The sequence below is a fragment of the Diorhabda sublineata genome, chromosome 7, assembly GCF_026230105.1.
Source record: "Diorhabda sublineata isolate icDioSubl1.1 chromosome 7, icDioSubl1.1, whole genome shotgun sequence".
NCBI lineage: Eukaryota > Metazoa > Arthropoda > Insecta > Coleoptera > Chrysomelidae > Diorhabda > Diorhabda sublineata.
In genome coordinates this window covers 1,735,585-1,761,842 of record NC_079480.1, presented here as the reverse complement: position 1 = coordinate 1,761,842, position 26,258 = coordinate 1,735,585, and the positions used below count along the sequence as shown (strand labels likewise).

Below are 26,258 nucleotides of genomic sequence, written 5' to 3'. Positions count from 1 at the left end.
GGACACACTCTTCGTTCGATTTATTATAAAAATCGCGAATTTGTTGCGAGGCATTCGCAAAATGGAGCACTGTAAACAAACTAAACGACTCCAAAAGCACGTTTATCAATCCTAAATCTATTTTCCAATCACACAGTCCAATAAATTACAAAAAAAAGATGGAGGACACACTCTTCGTTCGATTTATTATAAAAATCGCGAATTTGTTGCGAGGCATTCGCAAAATGGAGCACTGTAAACAAACTAAACGACTCCAAAAGCACTTTTATCAATCCTAAATCTATTTTCCAATCATACAGTCCAATAAATTATAAAAAAAAGATGGAGGACACACTCTTCGTTCGATTTATTATAAAAATCGCGAATTTGTTGCGAGGCATTCGCAAAATGGAGCACTGTAAACAAACTAAACGACTCCAAAAGCACTTTTATCAATCCTAAATCTATTTTCCAATCATACAGTCCAATAAATTATAAAAAAAAGATGGAGGACACACTCTTCGTTCGATTTATTATAAAAATCGCGAATTTGTTGCGAGGCATTCGCAAAATGGAGCACTGTAAACAAACTAAACGACTCCAAAAGCACTTTTATCAATCCTAAATCTATTTTCCAATCATACAGTCCAATAAATTACAAAAAAAAGATGGAGGACACACTCTTCGTTCGATTTATTATAAAAATCGCGAATTTGTTGCGAGGCATTCGCAAAATGGAGCACTGTAAACAAACTAAACGATTCCAAAAGCACTTTTATCAATCCTAAACCTATTTTCCAATCATACAGTCCAATAAATTACAAAAAAAAGATGGAGGACACACTCTTCGTTCGATTTATTATAAAAATCGCGAATTTGTTGCGAGGCATTCGCAAAATGGAGCACTGTAAACAAACTAAACGATTCCAAAAGCACTTTTATCAATCCTAAACCTATTTTCCAATCATACAGTCCAATAAATTACAAAAAAAAGATGGAGGACACACTCTTCGTTCGATTTATTATAAAAATCGCGAATTTGTTGCGAGGCATTCGCAAAATGGAGCACTGTAAACAAACTAAACGACTCCAAAAGCACGTTTATCAATCCTAAATCTATTTTCCAATCACACAGTCCAATAAATTATAAAAAAAAGATGGAGGACACACTTTTCGTTCGATTTATTATAAAAATCGCGAATTTGTTGCGAGGCATTCGCAAAATGGAGCACTGTAAACAATCTAATGAAACTCAAACGGCGCTTAAAGAGATAATTTTATTGAAAAGTATTTCGACTACCATTTTATTAGCCATTATTTACCTAATAGCCAATTTTCATTAATACATTTCGTAACTATTTACAAAATATTGTAACACGACTTTTCATAAGAAAATTTCCTAGCGTTTAAATATTTCAAATCTCGGTATAAACAAAGAAACAACATTAAAACATAAAAATTCAACGAATTTTTCTATATCTTATAACGATTTTTCAGTCTATAAAAAAATTGACTAACCTCTATCCCCTTTCGAACGAATGGCCCAGTAAAATTTCACCAATAATCTCACCACCGCGAACTGTACATTATTCATTTGGGGGACAGTACATCACCTCCATTCTTCTCTTCCGTATATAAAGAAGATATCTCCAGAGGATGCAGTTAGTTTATTAGTGTTAGATTTGTGGCTGTATGGGATATTTTTTTCATTTGCGATTCATCGGTATTGCACAGGTAAGAGTGACTAGTGGACCGTGTTACGTTATTCTAATAATGTTTACAGTGAAATTTATAATCGAGTGATTTATTGTGTTGATGTGAGTGATTTTAATTTGTGATATTTATCCAAGGGAACAATTCACGTTTCTTAATTGAATCTACCGCAATATTTCTTTGGTTTTTTATCTGGATCGTTTTCGGGATTTTGTAATATTCATAATCGATTCTTTTCGAACTTTTGCGGTTGATTTTTCTCAATTTTTGATAAATTTATGTTGGAAATATCGCAATTTCGATTATTTAGAAAACAAATGTCTTTTTCGGTACATCTGATTAGAAAATTCTGTTTTTATTTATAATAGTTGTGTTTAAAATTCGAATATTTTGGATATTTTTGATTATTTAATAATTCCAATGCCCCTTGAAGTTTATAGAATGAATGTTTTTGGTCGATATTTATTTTATAACGAATTATAACGAAAATTTTCCAACTCCAATTGAAATCTGTCTTGATTGACAAAAAATTTGACAATTTATAGTCAAATCCCATGATTATCAAAGAAAATCATCCACCAACACTTTTCCAGCTGATGAGGTAGATAAGAGTTAATCGATTGTTTACCCCACAGCGGCCATTTTGACCCTTATCAACTAGTTTTCTTTAATTTCCCATTAGAGCGATCTAAAAAATTGTCAAAATACACACCGTGCAGTAAAAAAATGCCTTTGCTCGCTAGTTTTTGATAACGAGTTTAAATCTGTGTTGATTGACAAAAAATTTGACAATTTATAGTCAAATCCTATGATTACCAAAGAAAATCAGCCACCAACACTTTTCCAGCTGACGAGATAGATAAGAGTTAATCGATTTTTTACCCCACAGCGGCCATTTTGACCCTTATCAACTGTTTTCTTTAATTTCCCAATAGAGCAATCTAAAAAATTGTCGAAATATACACCGTGGGGTGAAAAAATGCCTTTGCTCGCAAGTTTTTAATAACGAGTTTAAATCTGTGTTGATTGACAAAAAATTTGACAATTTATAGTCAAATCCCATGATTACCAAAGAAAATCAGCCACCAACACTTTTCCAGCTGACGAGATAGATAAGAGTTAATCGATTGTTTACCCCACAGCGGCCATTTTGACCCTTATCAACTAGTTTTCTTTAATTTCCCATTAGAGCGATCTAAAAAATTGTCAAAATACACACCGTGCGGTAAAAAAATGCCTTTGCTCGCAAGTTTTTAATAACGAGTTTAAATCTGTGTTGATTGACAAAAAATTTGACAATTTATAGTCAAATCCTATGATTACCAAAGAAAATCAGCCACCAACACTTTTCCAGCTGACGAGATAGATAAGAGTTAATCGATTGTTTACCCCACAGCGGCCATTTTGACCCTTATCAACTAGTTTTCTTTAATTTCCCATTAGAGCGATCTAAAAAATTGTCAAAATACACACCGTGCGGTAAAAAAATGCCTTTGCTCGCAAGTTTTTAATAACGAGTTTAAATCTGTGTTGATTGACAAAAAATTTGACAATTTATAGTCAAATCCTATGATTACCAAAGAAAATCAGCCACCAACACTTTTCCAGCTGACGAGATAGATAAGAGTTAATCGATTGTTTACCCCACAGCGACCATTTTGACCCTTATCAACTAGTTTTCTCTAATTTCCCAATAGAGCAATCTAAAAAATTCTCAAAATATACACCGTGCGGTAAAAAAATGCCTTTGCTCGCAAGTTTTTAATAACGAGTTTAAATCTGTGTTGATTGACAAAAAATTTGACAATTTATAGTTTAATCCTATGATTACCAAAGAAAATCAGCCACCAACACTTTTCCAGCTGACGAGATAGATAAGAGTTAATCGATTGTTTACCCCACAGCGACCATTTTGACCCTTATCAACTAGTTTTCTCTAATTTCCCAATAGAGCAATCTAAAAAATTCTCAAAATATACACCGTGCGGTAAAAAAATGCCTTTGCTCGCAAGTTTTTAATAACGAGTTTAAATCTGTGTTGATTGACAAAAAATTTGACAATTTATAGTTTAATCCTATGATTACCAAAGAAAATCAGCCACCAACACTTTTCCAGCTGACGAGATAGATAAGAGTTAATCGATTGTTTACCCCACAGCGGCCATTTTGACCCTTATCAACTAGTTTTCTCTAATTTCCCAATAGAGCAATCTAAAAAATTCTCAAAATATACACCGTGCGGTAAAAAAATGCCTTTGCTCGCAAGTTTTTAATAACGAGTTTAAATCTGTGTTGATTGACAAAAAATTTGACAATTTATAGTCAAATCCCATGATTATCAAAGAAAATCATCCACCAACACTTTTCCAGCTGATGAGGTAGATAAAAGTTAATCGATTGTTTATCCCACAGCGGCCATTTTGACCCTTATCAACTGTTTTCTTTAATTTCCCAATAGAGCAATCTAAAAAATTCTCAAAATATACACCGTTGGGTAAAACAATGCCTTTGTTCGCAAGTTTTTAATAACGAGTTTAAATCTGTGTTGATTGACAAAAAATTTGACAATTTATAGTCAAATCCTATGATTACCAAAGAAAATCAGCCACCAACACTTTTCCAGCTGACGAGATAGATAAGAGTTAATCGATTTTTTACCCCACAGCGGCCATTTTGACCCTTATCAACTGTTTTCTTTAATTTCCCAATAGAGCAATCTAAAAAATTCTCAAAATATACACCGTGCGGTAAAAAAATGCCTTTGCTCGCAAGTTTTTAATAACGAGTTTAAATCTGTGTTGATTGACAAAAAATTTGACAATTTATAGTCAAATCCTATGATTACCAAAGAAAATCATCCACCAACACTTTTCCAGCTGACGAGATAGATAAGAGTTAATCGATTGTTTACCCCACAGCGGCCATTTTGACCCTTATCAACTGTTTTCTTTAATTTCCCAATAGAGCAATCTAAAAAATTCTCAAAATATACACCGTGCGGTAAAAAAATGCCTTTGCTCGCAAGTTTTTAATAACGAGTTTAAATCTGTGTTGATTGACAAAAAATTTGACAATTTATAGTCAAATCCTATGATTACCAAAGAAAATCAGCCACCAACACTTTTCCAGCTGACGAGATAGATAAGAGTTAATCGATTGTTTACCCCACAGCGGCCATTTTGACCCTTATCAACTGTTTTCTTTAATTTCCCAATAGAGCAATCTAAAAAATTCTCAAAATATACACCGTGCGGTAAAAAAATGCCTTTGCTCGCAAGTTTTTAATAACGAGTTTAAATCTGTGTTGATTGACAAAAAATTTGACAATTTATAGTCAAATCCCATGATTATCAAAGAAAATCATCCACCAACACTTTTCCAGCTGATGAGGTAGATAAAAGTTAATCGATTGTTTATCTCACAGCGGCCATTTTGACCCTTATCAACTGTTTTCTTTAATTTCCCAATAGAGCAATCTAAAAAATTCTCAAAATATACACCGTGCGGTAAAAAAATGCCTTTGCTCGCAAGTTTTTAATAACGAGTTTAAATCTGTGTTGATTGACAAAAAATTTGACAATTTATAGTCAAATCCTATGATTACCAAAGAAAATCAGCCACCAACACTTTTCCAGCTGACGAGATAGATAAGAGTTAATCGATTGTTTACCCCACAGCGGCCATTTTGACCCTTATCAACTGTTTTCTTTAATTTCCCAATAGAGCAATCTAAAAAATTCTCAAAATATACACCGTGCGGTAAAAAAATGCCTTTGCTCGCAAGTTTTTAATAACGAGTTTAAATCTGTGTTGATTGACAAAAAATTTGACAATTTATAGTCAAATCCTATGATTACCAAAGAAAATCAGCCACCAACACTTTTCCAGCTGACGAGATAGATAAGAGTTAATCGATTGTTTACCCCACAGCGGCCATTTTGACCCTTATCAACTGTTTTCTTTAATTTCCCAATAGAGCAATCTAAAAAATTCTCAAAATATACACCGTGCGGTAAAAAAATGCCTTTGCTCGCAAGTTTTTAATAACGAGTTTAAATCTGTGTTGATTGACAAAAAATTTGACAATTTATAGTCAAATCCTATGATTACCAAAGAAAATCAGCCACCAACACTTTTCCAGCTGACGAGATAGATAAGAGTTAATCTATTGTTTACCCCACAGCGGCCATTTTGACCCTTATCAACTAGTTTTCTTTAATTTCCCAATAGAGCAATCTAAAAAATTGTCGAAATATACACCGTGGGATGAAAAAATGCCTTTGCTCGCAAGTTTTTGTAGTTTTTCAACTAACTTGATGGATTTTAGACCTTAATATTATTTTTTTGTTTTCGCTTAGTGTAGGCAGATGAAGTAAACTCGTGGAAAATGAGCAGGATTCTGTCCAAACCTCAAATGAAAAAGCATGACCCCATATAAAGCTTCAAATTTATACTTTTTAACTGCCACTGGATTATAATTTTGCAACCATAAAAAGTATTCACTCATATTTGAAAAACATGCCCAAAAACTGCACAAAACAGATACAAGTGTCTTAAACAACACTCGCTATCGGTAGATCTAAGAAAAGCTTAGAGTACATACGAGTAAATCGATTGTTTACCCCACGGCCGTCATTTTGACGTTGATCAGCTGTTCCCTTAGAATGCCTGATTGGTATTGAAACTAATACATATATGTCAAATTTTAACTGTAACTGTAGCAAAAGTTGACATTAACCTCTAAAAAATACTCTTCTGTCAAATCTCCTTCGTACATGACTCAAATTGAATGTTCGATATATCCAATAGGGAAAAGTGTTCGACAACCATAAAATCAAGTTTAATCATAAACAAACGATGCATTAAAAAACAAAATTTGAATTATTCAGTTCATAATCCGCATTATAGTATTGAGGGATTAATTAAATTAAAATTATAACACGACTAATTGAAATATTTAATGACTTTGAAGCGATTATTCGACTACATCCTTTAAGAAATAACCGTAAATGAATTAATTACCTTTTCAAAATATTATAATCAGCGTTAGGTAAATGAGAAGATTACACATTCGCTTACTCATTGTAGCCAACGAAAAGGAAAGTTAATTTTATCTGAATGGATTTTCACACTATTATTTATAATTTGTGTTACCTTCTGCGAAAGACAGATTTTATATATCAAATCAGGGTTGTTGATTTATCGAGATGAACGTCTGAAGTAGGAAGTGAAATCAACTCAAATCTTTTCTCTTCATTCAGATTATATATTCTTCTATTATAATACACATGATCCCGTTGCTTCTTTGTTGTTGTTTTTTTTATAGCCGAAGAAATTAGCGTCTATTTAATATCCATAACTCAATTTTATTGCTAATTTTAACACGGTTTTAATAGTTTCCCCTGTATGTTTGTGACAGATTCTTTGGACTCGTTTTTGCAAACAACAGAATCTATTAGAAATTCGGTTTGGCTTTATCAGACAAAGACCTCAAAGATATTGATTTTGAAGAAGAATCAGACCCATTTCAACAAGTTCCGAATAGTAATTTAGGATTTCCGTTATTAATTTTATTAATATTCCAAATGAAAAACAAACAATTGTACTGTATAACTGTTGTGGTTTGAGGTGTTAATTTGATTGCATAACATTATCCTCAGAACGTACCCTAAGAGGAAATACAAACTTATTCGTTTGAATTTACAATACACAATATTCTATGTTATCAATTTCCACCCAGATCTGATTTCGCAGTTTCCTGACTTCACAATAAAAATCATCTCCTATTTACATGCATACAAATACAATTTGTAGTAAAAATAAATATTTTTGAGGCAACTACCTCAGTAAGATTGCAGCTCAGTCAGTAAAGGCAACTTGACGTGATGCAATACAACGTACAATGCGATGCAAGTTGCAATATGGTTAGGAATTTGTCTAATTTACTGAAGTTTTGTTAAAGGCAGCCATGATGCAGTGAGAAACTTGTTAAACAACGTCCAATTTTTATTTATGATATTTTCAATCGCATGCAATTTCTTGTTGCCTTGCACAATGTCAAGCTGCTCTGAAGGGAACTTACTTTGTGGATATACCTCGTATATTTAATACCTCAATGTTCGACAATTAAGAAAAAATTTAAAACAACATATAAGTCGTCCAACCAAAGAATATGTATTTACTATAATTTGGAATAATATCAAAGTGATTTTATATCACTATGTACTTTTAGTTTACCATGTATATTTGAATTTAATAGAATTATAGTTAATGTAAACGAAAAATCAAAGGACTAGACACAATGCTCAGAGAAAGTCATGATTACTAGTGAAAGAATGTTGTCTCGAGATTTAAGTAACAGTACGAAATGCTGCATAATTTGTTTTGAATGTGAAGAGCGTACAAAATATTAGACAGTACTTTTAGTTCATATTTGAATTTAAACAATTTAATTTTAGGAAAATGAAATGTTTGTAGTGTTTTTTACAATAAATTAGATAATATACATACATATTTATATGGAATTTCCCTCTCCTTGTAATTTTAGATTTAGTTCATTCAATTCCGCTGTGATATCCACCATAAGATTAAATTTTTGCAACTATTTGTCTTTAATCCAGGGTGATTGATGCTTTTTCCATTTAAGATTGTACTTATTTCATTCAACTACAAAGCAAAACGTTTCAACACCTCACCTAACCTCAACTATTTCCACCGAAAATGTTTAGGCACAAAATGCTTCTTGGTTAATTATACAGTGAGACTTCAGAATTTCGTGATTAAGAATATCTGTTGTCCCTGTCATACTTCTGGTTTTATCAGTTTCTATTGGAACCTTTTTTTTCGCTATATCGCACTCTGTGGCCATAAAGTACTATCTTATTAACAACTGTTAAAATATTTCAGAGAGTACATAAAATACATTATAATAGGGAACATTAATCAAAGATTAAAATAGATTATAAATAAACAATAAAAACAATAGCTGCAATGCAAATAAATTCACATACAGAAGATTGAAATTTTTGTGGTCAAATTAGGTAATGAGTAATTTTGATCATCACAAAAAGGCATTGAAGAAATTAATTTGGAATTTAAACAATTGATATTTTTGTTAAGGAATGAACGTTGTGGTTTGAGCTGTTAATTTGGTTGCATAACTCCTATCTTAATTACGATAAATTATCTACAGAACATACTCTAAGAAGAAATGTAAACTATGTTATATTATTATTTACAACAAATGCAATACAAAAGTGTCTACTGGGACACGTTTATTGACATACATACAAATACAAATTTATAAGGGCGAATGACATTTTGACAATTGACAGTAATGACACATTTTTATTACACTAGTGCCACGATTGGTAAGTGGTAGAATTAAATTTTTGTTGCCGAATTTTTATTGAGTATTTTTTTTTTGACATTTACTATTTTTATTTAAAGGAATGTAAAAAGTGTCAAAGAATTTCTATTTATTAACTGATATTTTGATTGAACTATTGCATTGTCGTCAGTCTTTGGCGAGAGTGCAAAGTTTAATTAGGATATGACCGCTCAAATCTGGGCCAAACATTCATTTACAAACCTACAGGTCAAACTAATGAAATTATAAACTCAAACTCAGTTCACAACATAATTATGAAATTATTTCAAATTGACTACCATTTCGTTTTAGTATAATCATCGGAATATGTTGTAATTAATAACAACATTCACTATGGCAATGCATCTTTTTTTTGAGGTGTTTTGTAATGCAGATGATGCTTTCGAAAAAAATATTCACATTGCGAAACACGAGGATGAAGTACTATTATAGATTATTTAATCTAGATTAACATCTTGAAATCTACTATTTAAAAATATATCACGATTACGATAGTCGACGGTGAGTGGAATGTCACTTTTTTTTTAAATGTCTAATGTAATAAGATCAAATTGATTGTTACCCAGTACAAGGTCTGAAAACTTTTCTGCTCAACGCGTCGTTGGTGATATCATACTCCCCCCATAATTATTTTTACTATATTACGAACAATCTAATTTCTAAAATTGCCAACAAGCGGCAAAAACAATACCCTGTATATAAATTACAATGTACCAATGTCTTTCCTTATTGCCCCAAATTTATTGATACCAATTCTTTGTTAGTGATATTTTCCGTTTTTAAATAAATTGGAGTGAAATGTTAAATGTATTATCAATAATTGTTTGCTTTATTTCAACAAGATTGTCTTGTATCAAAATTTAATAAATCGTAAACAAGTGTCGTGCCAGCGTTGCCAGCTCTACGTCTCTTTACTAATACATTTCCTGCAAATCTACGAGGTTCAGTTTCAGAATCTACGATATTTTCTTCCAAACTATAGTAATGTACAAATACTCAAAGTAGCGCCACAATTAGGGCAAAACTTCTAACACACAGCAGTGCAGATGTCAAATGTGTTACGACATAGATAATATTTAAGATAGAGAAAGTTATACAGCCAAATTACATCGGTATAATACTCTCTATTTCATTTTACTTTGCTCAGATTTGATTGCCAAAACGACAAGAGAGATAGATACTCTGTTTTTCAATAAAACATTTTCACTTGCATTACTCCCTCTCAATCTATAATATTAACTCTATGGTTTTTAGCAATCAATTAATCTCTGACCTCCAGAATAACCAATGAATATCAAGAAAAGTGGTTTAAATCAAACAGCCAGACTATTTAGGAATGTATTCAATATTTTAATAAATTAATTTATAAATATGTAATAAAAAATAAATTGAGTATTAAAATTAAAATGCCGTTTTCAGTATTCGATTTGGCAACACTGTAGCATCCATAAAAGCTACGTGATTCAGTTTAACGTCTGCACGTGAATATTTGAGTATTGTGACTTTGTTATACAATCTCCAAATTAGTTTTTCCAAAAAGTTTTACCAATGAAGTCAAAAAATAATCACATAATTCACCAAAATAAACCAAAAATCTGAATACTACATTTCTTTTATTGTAGCGGATATGATGTAAAAAAATACGATATCATTGAACGTATTTATATGTCATTCGATTTTATGATTCGAAGGTTACAGATGAGCCACGTTGCCATATTTGGTAATTATTTTTCTGAACAAAACATTGATTAAATTCAATCGGCATGTGATATAAGCTACAAAAAACAATGAAATGACCATCAACAATATGTAATAAAACAGTTAAATATTACAAATGTTTCACTCACAAAACTATTTTCTTAAAACAGCAATGGATGTTTTTTAATTACGTCACAGATTTAAAACTAATAACATCCAAGTCGCTTCTCTTCTTCTACGATACTTTGCCACGGTTTTAAAAGATTCTTCTTTACTACACTCTTATGAGAGTGTAAGAAACATTGCTATTGTTCTATTTCGTGTAAGGAAATGTTATGTATATTATAAGCAATAATGTGGATATTTAAAACATCATTAGTTTATTTATATGCAATTTCCATTGATAATATTGCCAGTCTTCTTTTCTATGAAATTATGGACTTTTATAAAACATACACCACCTATTTTTTCTCAACTGTCACTATATGTTTTGACAACCATATTTCTTTACATTTTGTGTTGATTTTCGAGTAAAAACATTTTTTTTTTCGAATTATGTGTATGAGTGATAACATTGTAACTTCTACATATCACCCCGTTTACCGTTTAATATATTTTGATAAATTTCATACCACGAAATGAGTTCGGTAAGCGATCGGTTAAAATCGGCAGCAGATTCCTTAAACAAAATATGTATACGAATATAATAATTGTTCTGATTTTCGTGAATGTCGAAATATTACTTTCGTTATAAATGCGAATAAGATGTGAGATTCTACATTCTTTTTTTGATGTTGCGTATATTTATTGCGATCATTTCTACTTTTATTAACTAGTGAACATGTTCATTGATGGCTTGTAGAGATCTGTATGCAAATTACGTCTCTATGTTGCATTAAACAAGATGTTGCTATGTGAACTTGGCCGAGTTAGTGAGAAATGCTATTGTAATTATACCAATCTGATTTTTGATACGGACTACCAGAAGTTGTTAAAAATCACGTGATCACGCAGAGAAGATAGAAATGTTAAATAATAATTAGCTCAGGGGCGTACTAGGCATTTGATTAAATTATATGATTTAAAAACGATAACAAAATGATTTGATTATTTTTTCGTGTTTACATGAAGCACATACTTTGAATAGAATGTAGCTAGAACGATTTGTGGTCATTATCAAACGTGATCTACGCCGACATACAAAAATTCAAAGAGAAATTTTACTTCGTGAAGAAAAGAACCTGATGTCATCATCAAAACTTTTCTCTTATACAACGAGTATGAATTTAGCGTTGAAAGTTGTTAAATACAAATCTAAATAACTATGTGAATATATCTAAATGACAGTCTATTATATAAGTGAGAATTCCTTAACTGATCAAAATAATTGTCTAAAAGTTACCGAATACCTACGAGTTGTAACTCCTTTCTTATTAATTTATCTTAGAAACTTATCCACTTTTTATTGTCGTCTATGATGTCCAAATATTTAAAAAAACATTTAATTTTAAGCGAACGTACTATGTCAATATTCTATAACTTAAAAAAAAGAAGAATAAAATCATTTAAAAATTTCTTTTTGGCCTCCATCGTTATGTAGTAACCAGTTATACACTTAAAATCTCGATTAGATTGATCTAAATAATTATTAATAAATTAAAATCAACCAGATAAAAATACAAAATATTACTTCAAAGATTTTTCATCGTGTTTTCCAATATAGATGAATCACATCGGTTAACTCGATTTAACTGAAAACCAATTTCCAATAGTACCAATTATTTAAGAAAGAAAGAAGAATTTGACATCTCAATTATTATTAAGTATCTATAAATATACCTAAAAGTACATACGAATAAACATCGTCAGTGGTTATGAAATGATAATGAAAACATGAAATTTCTTAGAGTTGTGTGAAAAAATAAAATAGAATGAGGGAAGATATTTATCTGAAGGTAGCCGAGACATTCATTGCTTTGTAAAGAATGAGAAACTGTTTGTACGTTATAATAATTAATATTGACGTGTATTTCATTATTTTAATTATTTATCTTAATACTTAGTTTATTTAATAACAGTTTTTGTTCTTTTTGCATTAAATTCGTTAGTTCAAATAATTTTCCAACACATCTCGCGCGTGTATTCACTTGAGCACGAATGGGAACGAAGCGACCCGAGCTCGAACGGTTGGATGGATAACAAATTATGTGGCTCGTGTTTTGGTTTCGTCAACAATTAAAAAAAATTGCAGTGTCCTAACTTCCAAATGTTTTTCAAACACGTAACCAAATTACGTACAGTTTAATTCCATTCACTTAATTTGTACAACATGAAGAGGTTTAAAGAGATTCGATTATATTTAATGGCGCTGTAATAACATTTATCTTCAATTCTTTAAACACAAGGATTGTCCTCAATTTACTTTCGAAATTACAATTTCATATTACTCAATTACAAGCGATTTATTGAATATATCATAATTGAATATTTCTACATAATACTTCAATTAAGTACAAAAAAAAAGAATGATAAAAACAGTTGGAACCCTGCATTAAAAAATTATGAATACTCATATCCAACGTTTAATATAGAGATGGGACTAGTCTATGAGAGTATGAGTAAAGTTCCATAAAACGATTTGTTACCAGAGTTGCCATTCATTTATTAAAAATATGACGAATATAATATATAACGAACAAATTGAGTTGTTATACATATAAAAAACGAATTAATCAGAAATTTCATTTTAATTCAACGAATAACCTTGATAATAAAAATGAGGAGTATATGGCTTCCGGTAGAACTGATCCGCCATTATAACAAGACATCTGACGTTAAGTAACACAAACAATAGAAGAAATTTAATAGAGGGATCTATAAGAACAGCTGTTCAGATAACTTACAAAATTTTTACAGATAAAAAAAATAATAGCGTAATAAGATTTAAAAAGCATAGAAAAATAAGCGTGGCAATGGATATCTACCAAAAAATGGAAAAGATAGGATCATTTAAACATTTTTTTCCTTTTGAATACAAAAAATCGTAGAAGAATGTATTCATATTTTTTTGTATAGTATAGAAAACAGAAATTGCATGAGTTACTACTTCTCCTGAGATCTTACCAAAAACATATTAAATAAATAATTATAATGTTGTTTTTTCAGAATGAAAATTTTTTACACATTCGCAGTGGCATACGCAGTATGTTTATTAGCCGTAGAAATTTCAGGGGAACAAAACACAAAAACCAAACGCGGTAAAAAAACCAGTAAGTATTTTCTATTATACCATAACTGTTAATTAACAATGATTTAATTAATTATGTTCAGAATTTCATCTATTTTTATCCACTCAAATATTAAATTTGAAAAATCCTTAATAGCCAATGTAATATTTCAATTCCGGCAACACTGTAACCTATTAGTCACAGAACGAGCTGCTTCCTTCTCAAACCAATAAGAGCCTTGTTGTCCACCTGCTTATATATCAACTGTTACTATGAAATAAAAACACTTTAGTTGTTTTTTTCATTTATTTTTTCCTTTTTCAGATCTACGACCGTCCCGTCAGCTTAATAACAACAATGCAGACCAGATGGTTCAAAATATCCTAAAATGGCTACAAGACGTTTACGGACAACAAAGTAGATCTAGTAGGTCATTCGTATTTAATGGAGGGTTAGAACCTCCATACTCCTTCGCTTCAGCCAGAATTGACAGACACGCATGTAAATAATATTAATATTACTAATTCTTTTAACGTTACTAAACTTATAATAGAAATTTTAATAATCGCTTAATTGCTTTAATAAAATATATAATGAAGTTAAAAATAACTATTGCTTAATTAACAATAAAATACCATTATGATACTTTTTAAAATTTCGGTAAAGTTATGATAGAAGTTATTCTACCGCACATCTTAGAATAATTCGATTTAATTCTTTTTACGGGTAGTCTTAATGGCAACATAGCAACAACGGACAAAAAGGGTCTAAAAAACTGTAATCTATGCAGTGATACCAACTTTTAGTAAATACAATTTTCATGTGTATTATTTAATATCACTAAATACATATTTTAATATATTTTATAATGAAATGGGTAAATACTAGGTTTGTAGTTAGGAAGTTTTGGTTTGAATTTGGCGGGTTATGAAACCGCGATACACATACAACGGTATACTGAATTTTCGTTTAAAATTCGACACGCCTCGCGCATGCGTCTCGCTGAAATCAGAATGTTTTCTTGGCCATTAAGATTAGGTTAGAGTTATACGTATTTACTGGGTTTTTGTGTGTTTGCGATATTTTTTTGTGTTTCGCGGCTATTATAGAGTTAATTTAAACGTTATTATTTTCTCTTAAAATATTGTATTTTCTATTACACTCACAATTACACTGCCTGACGCGTTTTTCGATGTTATTGTCTTCACTCTTCAGTGACTGAATTGTGAGTGTTAATGTAGTGGTGGTTTAAACAGTGCAGTTTGAATATCATAAAAGGTTCCAGAAATTCTAGCTTAATACCATGTATGTGTATCATGGGTGGAACACACTTGGCAACACTGGAGGTAAGCCGATTCTATTGAATAAAAGTAAAGAAAGGAGCAATGAATAAAAGTTTGGTAACCATAGGCGTGCTATATAAACATTTTGTAGGAAGTAATATAAAAAAATGAACAGAATTCAGAAAGTAAATTTTATCTGAATCTATTGTTTGCAAAAATTAAAAACTGTTTGAAATAATATGATTTTCCAATAGAGTAGTGTCATCTCGAGAATAGTTGAATCGATTTCGGTAATTCGATTCGATTAAAAATATATTCGTTGATGGGATCAAGGTCATCTACAAAATTTCAACAAAACAGTCATAAAACGGTTTGTGGCGTGGGTTGGGAAAATAATAAGACAAATATGTATAACTAACCAGCTTTATTTACTATTCATAGCTTGATAAATTGATTACCTTCGCTTAAACTTTTCGATGAAAGTAACAATATTAATGAAATTATGAACATCTCACTAAAAGTACTTATATAATAAATAATAAAATAAGATTTTTTTTTCAAAAATTATGCAACAAATTGGTACTAACTGTTGGTATAATATAACCGTTTACGAAATTATTCTTCCTATATAGGGGTCATAACATGTTAATGAACTGACAACCATGTATTGACGTTGATCCATACGTAGCGTTCAATAGTATTTGTATGTTTATGATATAGAAAGTGGCGTTGAAATTTCATGTTCATAATAAATAACAATTAATAAAACTAGTGTGGGAAGAAGAATGATTTTTAAAATAATGTCGTATTCCGAACGGTTCGAACAAAATACACTTCATTATAAAAAAATATATTATTGATTTACAATATAAGTTTTGAGGTTACGAACTCATGTACATTTTTATAATTTCGATACTCATAGATTTAATACTAAAGATAGAGGGATCGCCAAAAATCGAGTAATAGTATACTTTTTCTCTCTCTTCCAATATGTCGTTTTAGAATGACGTCACAACCAGCCACCATATTTTCTTGAGGTACAAATATTGCGTTATTTATATTAAAATTATTATTAGTAGTGGTGTTTGATATTCATTTTTTTGTCAAAGCGCTCTAAATCAAATTTCTATACACAAAAGAAATAAAATCATTGTTTGTCTACCACGACATTACTCGAAATGACATATACATATTAATAATGTCTTTAATGACATATCATCTACTAACCTACTAGTCAGGCAACACACAATGCCGCCAGCCATTATATTAACATGTGATTCAATTTTTTATTTACAACAACTAATCCCAACCAAACATATTTTGAAATTGATTATCGGAATTGTCTTATCATGATTGGAAAAAAAGCTTGAATTGATTGCCATAAAAATAATATACATAATATAATACATAAACTTGAATTGTTTCTATTAGTTTTTTATTGTACATAAAATAATGCAATTTAAAAAAAAAACAACAGGATATATCCGATGTATGTAATGTATTATTACGATCAATGACGTGACTAATCGTTTACAATGTCATTTATATTCTAGTTCATATTAATTTACGATTACAACAAAAATATTGACTATTGTAAATAATGAGATTCATTAAACGTTGTTTCGTAAAAAAATATTTTAAATTCCTATTTTTAACATAATTTACACAATTATTTTTGAATCTGAACTTCTGTAACCACGTTTTATTTCCTGACTTGACCACGATACACATACACGGGTATGTTGAATTGTTGGATGAAATTTGACATGCGTTGCGCATGACGTCACAATGTAGCCAGATGTTTTCATGGCCATTAACATTTGGTGGGAGTTGTACGTATTTACTCGATTTTTGTGATCTTTTTTGTGTTTAGCGGCTATTATAGAGTTTACCTATATTATTTTCTTTTGAAATGTACTTTTTATTATAAATTCATAATACCGTCGCTGTATTTATCATAGTCTTAACGATCATGCAAATATTTGTGTACTTCATCGATCACGTGACAGCTGTCACTCGACAAATGGATAAATTAATATAAAACAAATCATTTTGTATTATTCACTGATAAATAGATTTAAATGAAAATTTTATTGAAATAGAATTAAAAAATACTTGTTAATTAGTATTTTATTTTAAAAGTCCTTAAATATTTTTTCTCTTTCCCGCCGCAGAGCATCGTGACCTCTATACTTCTATTTGTGTTACTACTACAAATACAAGGAACCTACATTTCAAAAGTAAATTGAGTGGCTATGGATAGTATTGTCTTGCGGTAGATGGCGTATCGAATTTTATCTTTCCTTCCTTAGCAGATGTATCATTCGCCTTGGCAACCTCGAGATCGTTTACAATGTCAAAATATTTTTCAGAATAAAACTGAACCTTTTTATTATTTGATTCACTTTTAGTTATAGGGCTTAATAGTAAACTGATTGCAATTTTTAGTTTAAATTGTAATCTTTATTTAAATATTATTTTTTCTATTACCTATATAGTTTTATAGATATGGAGGATCGAATAAATTATGAATTGATTAGTTCAAATGAAATTTCTTTATTTATAGTTCGTCAAGATGCTCTTAGGGAATATTTACCACCAACAATGTCTCAGAAACCAAGACCTTTCGAGCCCAGACCTGTAGATAATGGAGGTGGGGTCGATAATAACGGAAATTTCGTAGATTCTGGTTATCCTCCTGCTGGTAGTGTGACACCGCAACCACCTTTTACTATCTACACTAATCCGGCTACTGGAGGAATTACGGGGATCGGATCTCCTGGAATACCCGATGAATATTCTACCGGAAGTAAGTACTACCGGTTTGATATGGTGGGGGAATGATTTTTACTTTATTTAGAAACATAAATAGTTGGAAACTTTAGATTCGTTTTTTTTGCAATAATCAAACATAAATCATTTTCAATTTATGTCATAATTCGTACAGCGTTATCAGACTTTGAAAGTGATATAGAAATCGTGGAAATTAAAAAAATGAGGTTATGTTGATGTTTACTGTTTAAAATTTATTTTATCGTTAATCATATTTTTAGTTAGTGATTAAAATAAATGTATATGCACATATTTGAAGGTGATTGTTTTTACATATATTTTTTTGCGTCCAGAAATATTTAAGGTTAAACACAAATGAAAGGATTTAGTTGTTTTATTACATTTGCAAACAATAATTGCGAATATATAAACGTAGCTTGATGTGAAATTAATGATTTACCATCACAAATTGAAAATTTCACTAGAGTTTAATTCGTGAATTATCGAGAAATATATAATTATGCAAATTTGTGCAACGAGACAAATTTTGAGATCCTTGTTATTTTTCAACCATATTAATCAATAACGAAAAAGTTTATAACATTATTATTCGATTTTATGTTGTTAATAAAAAAGTTAAAACGAATACATTCAGACACCTGTCACTTTATTCTTTTTTTTTAAACAAAAATTCAAGTTTACAATTACAAATTTCGCGCCGATTTATAATTTGATCGAACTTTTTCCTCTCTTTTTATTTGGTGTTCCTGTTCATTTGCTCGAAGTCATAGAAAGAGTAAAGGTTGTTTTTTCGTCCAAGAAAATGTTATTCACTGCCTCAATGAAATAATTTAGTGAAACAATGTTAGTGTAAAATTAGAGTATATAGTTAATGTACATCTTGAGACTAATAAGGTTTAAATTTAGATTTTTGTGACTCAAATCAATATTATCGATAATGTGCAGTGTATATCGTTTCCCTCGCTTACATTTGTGACGTTGCCAAATCATCAATCGTGAGGTAAATGTAATAAGAAAGGTATGTATTGTCGAAAACATTTTATATAATAAATAATTAATGCCCCCACCAATTTTTATTATAAAATTAATATTGTATTAATTTTTTGTTATTTTTACCTATAAGTTGGGTGATTATTCTCTCTCATTTTGTTTAAATTGGCTATAATTGTTGAATCCTATTTTTTTACTCAACTGAAAACATTTGTTTATGGAAATATTGGTTTTTACGAAGATATAGAATGAAGAATATTTACTATTGGAAGTGTCAATGATAATAGGAAGTAGAAAATTTACAAATAGATAACTCACAAGAGTGTTGACCACACATGCCGCCATTGATAGGTCAGGTCAGGGATCACTTTCCAAACAAAATTTTAACTTCGCGACGATCGTAAATATGTTAAGTGATTTATGATTTTTTCTTTGATAAATTTTGCAAAAAAATATCTTGTTCCACAAATATGCCACTTTTTAAATAACTTTAAAGAACACGCACTACCTCACAAACTTTGTTTGGAATTTGTATAACAAAATGACGGCCGTGACGTCACACTTCGGTTGTCTATTATGCAATCAACTTCTTTACGTTTTACACTGGTAGTGGATAGCAGCTTATTGTATTAAAATTTTATAGAGCATTAAAATATATACAAGAACATTTTCAAATATTAAAATTCAAATTTCAGGTACTGAAACAATATCTTCTGCAACTACAAATTTTCCTCTTAAAACAGATGTTACAGAAGTTTCTAGTGTTTCAACAAAACTTTCGGATGTAACGGAAAATAATCAAGGTTATGAACTGTTTTCTTAGTATTTCATCATTAATATCAAGTCTTTTCATGAATTTTCTCAACAGTTACTCCTCCAATTATTAATCATAAAAATTATTTTAATGTTTGTTTTAACGTAAATGTGATATCACATCATATAAAAACAAACCTTTCTTCTTCTTTTTTATCTACATTGTGTCTTATCATATTTAGAATGTTTCTTATTGCAATCAATTCATCTGGTTTATTAAAATTTTAGATTCTGAACCTTCTCTAGAAATAGACATTACTTCGGGAACTACTTACCTTCCACCTGTTTCTGAAAGTATTCCAACAAAGCTTCCGGATGTAACAGGAAGTGATACAGGTTATAATTTTCTTCTTTCACATTACCTAGCTTTCATTAAATATATTTTTGGTTTATTTACTAACTAAGAGAAATTAATTATTCAAAACATGTTCATCGTTCCTTTGAAATAATTTATTTCATTGCATAATGTTGTTGTTTACTAACTGAGAAAAAGATTTTCTTCAAATCCCTCATTGTTTCTTTCATATGATTCATTCTGTTGCATAATTGTTTCAATTTTACAAATTATATTCATCCAAAACATAAACTCTGCTAAATGCATGATTTTTTTAACTTCGGCTTCGTTATTTCATACCCTGCGTTGAATTTTAGGTACGGAATTTCCTCCTGGTACAGAAATCCCATCTGGGACTGGAATTCCTTCTATTACAGAAGTTCCAGGTCTTCCAACTGACTTTCCACAAGTAACAGACAACGATCAAGGTTACAAGTTTGTTTTTTCAGTGTAGAAACGATTTTCACTAATAATTCATTTGAATTTTCATCTCTACCATGAAATAATTCGACGTATTTCATTTTAAAATGAACTAAATATAATTACATCGATTTCTTTCTAAATATAACTTCAATTAACTGCCATTTTTGTGTTGTTTACTAACTGAGAAAAAGATTTTCTTCAAATCCCTCATTGTTTCTTTCATATGATTCATTCTGTTGCATAATTGTTCCAATTTTACAAATTATCTTCATCCAAAACATAAACTCCGTTAAATGCATGATTTTTTTAACTTAGGCTTCGTTATTTTATACCCTGCGTTGAATTTTAGGTACGGAATTTCCTCCTGGTACAGAAATCCCATCTGGGACTGGAATTCCTTCTATTACAGAAGTTCCAGGTCTTCCAACTGACTTTCCACAAGTAACAGACAACGATCAAGGTTATAAGTTTGTTTTTTCAGTGTAGAAACGATTTTCACTAATAATTCATTTGAATTTTCATCTCTACCATGAAATAATTCGACGTATTTCATTTTAAAATGAACTAAATATAATTACATCGATTTCTTTCTAAATATAACTTCAATTAACTGCCATTTTTGTGTTGTTTACTAACTGAGAAAAAGATTTTCTTCAAATCCCTCATTGTTTCTTTCATATGATTCATTCTGTTGCATAATTGTTTCAATTTTACAAATTATATTCATCCAAAACATAAACTCTGCTAAATGCATGATTTTTTTAACTTCGGCTTCGTTATTTCATACCCTGCGTTGAATTTTAGGTACGGAATTTCCTCCTGGTACAGAAATCCCATCTGGGACTGGAATTCCTTCTATTACAGAAGTTCCAGGTCTTCCAACTGACTTTCCACAAGTAACAGACAACGATCAAGGTTACAAGTTTGTTTTTTCAGTATAGAAACGATTTTTACTAATAATTCATTTGAATTTCCATCTCTACATAAAATAATTCGACGTATTTCATTTTAAAATGAACTAAATATAATTACATCGATTTCTTTCTAAATATAACTTCAATTAACTGCCATTTTTGTGTTGTTTACTAACTGAGAAAAAGATTTTCTTCAAATCCCTCATTGTTTCTTTCATATGATTCATTCTGTTGCATAATTGTTTCAATTTTACAAATTATATTCATCCAAAACATAAACTCTGCTAAATGCATGATTTTTTTAACTTCGGCTTCGTTATTTCATACCCTGCGTTGAATTTTAGGTACGGAATTTCCTCCTGGTACAGAAATCCCATCTGGGACTGGAATTCCTTCTATTACAGAAGTTCCAGGTCTTCCAACTGACTTTCCACAAGTAACAGACAACGATCAAGGTTACAAGTTTGTTTTTTCAGTATAGAAACGATTTTTACTAATAATTCATTTGAATTTCCATCTCTACATAAAATAATTCGACGTATTTCATTTTAAAATGAACTAAATATAATTACATCGATTTCTTTCTAAATATAACTTCAATTAACTGCCATTTTGTGTTGTTTACTAACTGAGAAAAAGATTTTCTTCAAATCCCTCATTGTTTCTTTCATATGATTCATTCTGTTGCATAATTGTTTCAATTTTACAAATTATATTCATCCAAAACATAAACTCTGCTAAATGCATGATTTTTTTAACTTCGGCTTCGTTATTTCATACCCTGCGTTGAATTTTAGGTACGGAATTTCCTCCTGGTACAGAAATCCCATCTGGGACTGGAATTCCTTCTATTACAGAAGTTCCAGGTCTTCCAACTGACTTTCCACAAGTTACAGACAACGATCAAGGTTATAAGTTTGTTTTTTCAGTGTAGAAACGATTTTTACTAATAATTCTCATGTCTATCATTGCATAACTCAACATTTTTTATTTCAAAGTGAACTGCCTTTTTTGGTTTAGTTACTAGCTGAGATAAACTATTTTTTATAAAAATTTTTCATCATTTTTGTCATAAAACGCATTAAATATAATTACATAAATTTTTTCGTTAACATAATAATGAAAGTTTACGTAGCAGAAAATTTGTATTCAAATTTTAGGTATTGAATTATTTCCGGAAACAAAACTACCTTCTGGTACCACATATCTTCCTCCCAAAGACGATGTTACAGAACTTCCCGGCATTTCATCAGAACTTCCCGACGTCACAGAAAATAATCAAGGTTATAAACTATTTGCTCAGCATTTCGTCATCTTGATTCATTTTCCAACGTCATTTCTAATAATTTCTTATACATTTTATCCTATCTCCGTGTTTAGTCCTAATTTTTCCAGGTTTTTCGCTATTTCTCCATTCCATCTACATCTCGACCTGCCTCATCTCTTCTTTCTATCTGTTCCGGTATCCCATATCACTTCAACTGCTCCGTCCTCCTTCATTCTCACCATGTGCCCGAACCAACTCACCTTCATTTCACATTTTCGTTATTTTTTGGTCCAATTTTAGGTACCGAAACATCTTCTGGTACAGACATTCCACTTGGGTCTACTTCTCTTCCAGTTACAGAGGGACCAAGTGTTCCAACAGAAGCCACAGACCGAGGTGCTCAAGGTTATTAGTCCGCTTAACTTTTCCCTAAATTTCTTTCCAACTTTATGGCTCATATCCAATTCCAATTCTAGGTACCGAATATTCTCCGGAACCAGAATTTCCATCTGGAGCTACTTCCTTTACGGTTGTGTCGGAAGGATCAACAGAAACACCAAATGAAGGTTATAATCTAAAGTTTTTCGCATGCCATGAAATCCTTGACGATTGTTTCCTCATAAAAATAAAATACATCCTTTCCTCCACACAACTAATTCCATTATTTTGCTGTACTTCTTGGCGAAACTATCATCAAGTTAAGTTACTTCGATTGATATGAATGTTTGGGGTTGCAAACCTTGACTAGGTTTGCAATAAACATGCTTAATCACGTTTGAATGGTCATTTTTTCCCCAGACTTTAGTTTGTAGAGCATCCGGAATCAATTTCGGGTAAAGAATCTTCTACAGATCCAGAAATTCCATCTGGAGCTGCCGAAGAAAGTTTTTAACTCGATTTCGAATCCGAATACATGAATCTAAGCCGAAATAATCTAATTTTTTGTCGTCATGTAGTTTATATTCGATTCCAGGCACAACACCGGGTCCAGAAAGTCCAACTCAAGGTCCACAAGTGACAGAACAAGGTATTTGATTCGATATAATTTAAAATTATATCCGAATAATCAAAATTTTGTTTACAGTAACTGGTTATCCGACGAGACCTCCATACCAACCGGGTATTTCAACCCAACCCCCGGAATTAATTGTACCTGGTGGCGGCGACCAAACGTCAGGAACTTCAGAGCAAACTCCAGGTACTTCGGAGCAAGGGATTCCCGAAGTAACTCCTGGATACACAACAGGTATCCCCGTACAAGAAACGCAAGGTAAATTGATTGCAGTTCGGCGTGTCGTACCGTCTAATTAACGATTTTTAGGTTATCCTTCGGGTAAACCACAGTCTGAACCAACCGGATACCCTTCGATTGGAACGTCGGCTCCTTCGGGTTTTACTGCTTCGACAGAAATTCCCAGTTTCCCCACAATTAAACCGACGACGGGAGAACCAGCAGAAACTGAATCTCCATCTAAACCAATCGAAGAAACTGAAGGTCCGCTACCGAGTTCCGAGTCGGCGACTGCTCAACCATCGAGCGCTATTCCTGAGGTTACCGGTACTGTTACTGAAGGAATTACCGGCCAGACCGAAGGGGAATTGCCCGGCGCATCTAGCGAAACACCAACAGAAGATAATCCTGCTACGGGCGAAGAAAATGCCGTTAAAGGTGATTAAAAAATTTGATACCGATTGAAATTTGTTCTTATTTATTTACTTTAGGCGTTCCCGATGACGATGACTCGAAACATCCTCCTCATATCCACGCTTTGGACGTTCAATGCGCCAAAGAAATGATGACCATCGACATAGAATTCAATAGGGAGTTTGACGGTGTCATATACTCGAAGGGGTACTACAACATGCCGGAATGTCGGTACGTCAACGAAAATTCCGGACAAACGAAGTATACGTTCACCGTCAATCTGAATATGTGCGGTGAGACTTGTTTCAAATTCGAAAAAACCACCCTTTTTCTCTAATTTTTCGTTTTTTAGGCACCGAATTCGTGAACGCTTTCGACACGGAGGGCAGAAGTTATTTGGAGAACGTTCTAGTTCTCCAAAACGAAGCTGGTATACAAGAGGTTTGGGATACGGTTAGATCCGTCCGATGCCTTTGGGAAGGTAGCCTCAAAGAGCAGCTCAGCGTTACGTTAATGGTCGGAATGTTATCGCAAGAAATCGTTACGTTCAGCGGCGATACAGCCGTGGCGAAATTGGACGTCGTATTAGGGAGAGGTGAGGACGACAATTTCATTTCCGAAAAATTTAATCGGGGAACCTTCCAAACAAGGCCGAAGACGTCTAAGGTTGCCTGGAGATCCAGGTAAAGCGTGTTAGAAGATCAAGAACTCCTGGTCTACGCTTAGTTGGATCCTGAAGCCGTATAACTGCACCTACGGTGAAATCTACACCATTCAGTGATGGGATAACATATTTTGTCACGAAAACTCCCTGGTATACTCCTCGTCAAGTCTTCCCCGATAATTTTGCTCGAAATTTTCTTACTCAGTCATCAACACCTCTTGCAGTTGTTCCAGATCAGCTGGTAACAAGATATTTGATACCAGATGATCGTAGGTCGGTTTAAAACAACAATATTTACTTCTTGGAGGTAATACTGTACTGTACTAGCAACATGGAGACGTACTTTATCATGAAGAACAACTCTACGACTCTAATCCTGATCCTTTATCTAATAGTATCAATTCTGTGTGAGCCTTTGAAGATACTACACCCCCACAACATTTGTTAGACGACTTATATCTTCTCACCATCTCTTCCATAAAGTCTGAATCTTATCCCAACTGCACGGTGCTTCGGCTAATTTTTATTGAAGCTGTCATCCTTGCAGTTTCAAAAATCTATTGTCTGCAGGTGTTGTTGAAGACCACCGACCCACAACATCTTCATCTTTGGATATTTGGCAACCTCCTGGGGCACAATTGACAGTTGAATTCCCAATATCCAATGAGAACAATTATTCCAACAATTTCCTCCATTGTGGAATTACAATTTCTGGTAACACGCTTCTCCATGGTCTAGATTCATTTAAAAATTATGGTTCTGTTGTTAGTAAACAATCGACTGTGATTCTTCCAACTGAGGAAGAGCAAAGTTTTGTTCACACCACACGTGAACCTTTGGGCTGCCTCGTTGAAGCCCGATTACTGCATGTGGGGTTTCAGAGCCCCAAATTCGTACGTCGTTGCGTTTTATTGTACCAGATACGTGGCCTCATCCACATTCCACACGTTTTGGTCGATGTGTTGGTAACAGTGCCTGCAGATACTGTACCTTATGGGCATACAGACGCAACTGTTTACGTAGTACCCTGTGGATTGTGGTTGTAGGCGTTTGGAGCCTCACGAATTGTGCTGGAATGTTTACCGTATTCGCTCCACATTTTCTGGACTTTGGCTGGTTGGTCCG

General features: G+C 31.9%; 2 protein-coding genes across 2 annotated transcripts in view; one reads left to right on the top strand and one right to left on the bottom strand.

The window, feature by feature from the left end:
* LOC130446608 (40S ribosomal protein S7) overlaps nucleotides 1-8,497 on the bottom strand; it is a 35,901-nt gene extending 27,404 nt beyond the window's left edge. Inside the window, exon 1 of the mRNA XM_056782974.1 lies at nucleotides 8,203-8,497. The gene's annotated coding sequence lies outside the window, so the exon portion shown is untranslated. The remainder of the gene's footprint in view (nucleotides 1-8,202) is intronic.
* Nucleotides 1,689-26,258, top strand: part of LOC130446607 (uncharacterized) — a 28,364-nt gene continuing 3,794 nt past the window's right edge. Inside the window, exons 1-11 of the mRNA XM_056782970.1 lie at nucleotides 1,689-1,713; nucleotides 13,946-14,049; nucleotides 14,332-14,433; nucleotides 17,857-18,099; nucleotides 19,769-19,876; nucleotides 20,115-20,222; nucleotides 23,798-23,851; nucleotides 23,909-24,094; nucleotides 24,146-24,493; nucleotides 24,547-24,762; nucleotides 24,822-25,064. Of these exons, the coding sequence (XP_056638948.1) occupies nucleotides 13,947-14,049; nucleotides 14,332-14,433; nucleotides 17,857-18,099; nucleotides 19,769-19,876; nucleotides 20,115-20,222; nucleotides 23,798-23,851; nucleotides 23,909-24,094; nucleotides 24,146-24,493; nucleotides 24,547-24,762; nucleotides 24,822-25,064 (1,711 nt within the window). The 5' untranslated portion in view covers nucleotides 1,689-1,713; nucleotide 13,946. The remainder of the gene's footprint in view (nucleotides 1,714-13,945; nucleotides 14,050-14,331; nucleotides 14,434-17,856; nucleotides 18,100-19,768; nucleotides 19,877-20,114; nucleotides 20,223-23,797; nucleotides 23,852-23,908; nucleotides 24,095-24,145; nucleotides 24,494-24,546; nucleotides 24,763-24,821; nucleotides 25,065-26,258) is intronic.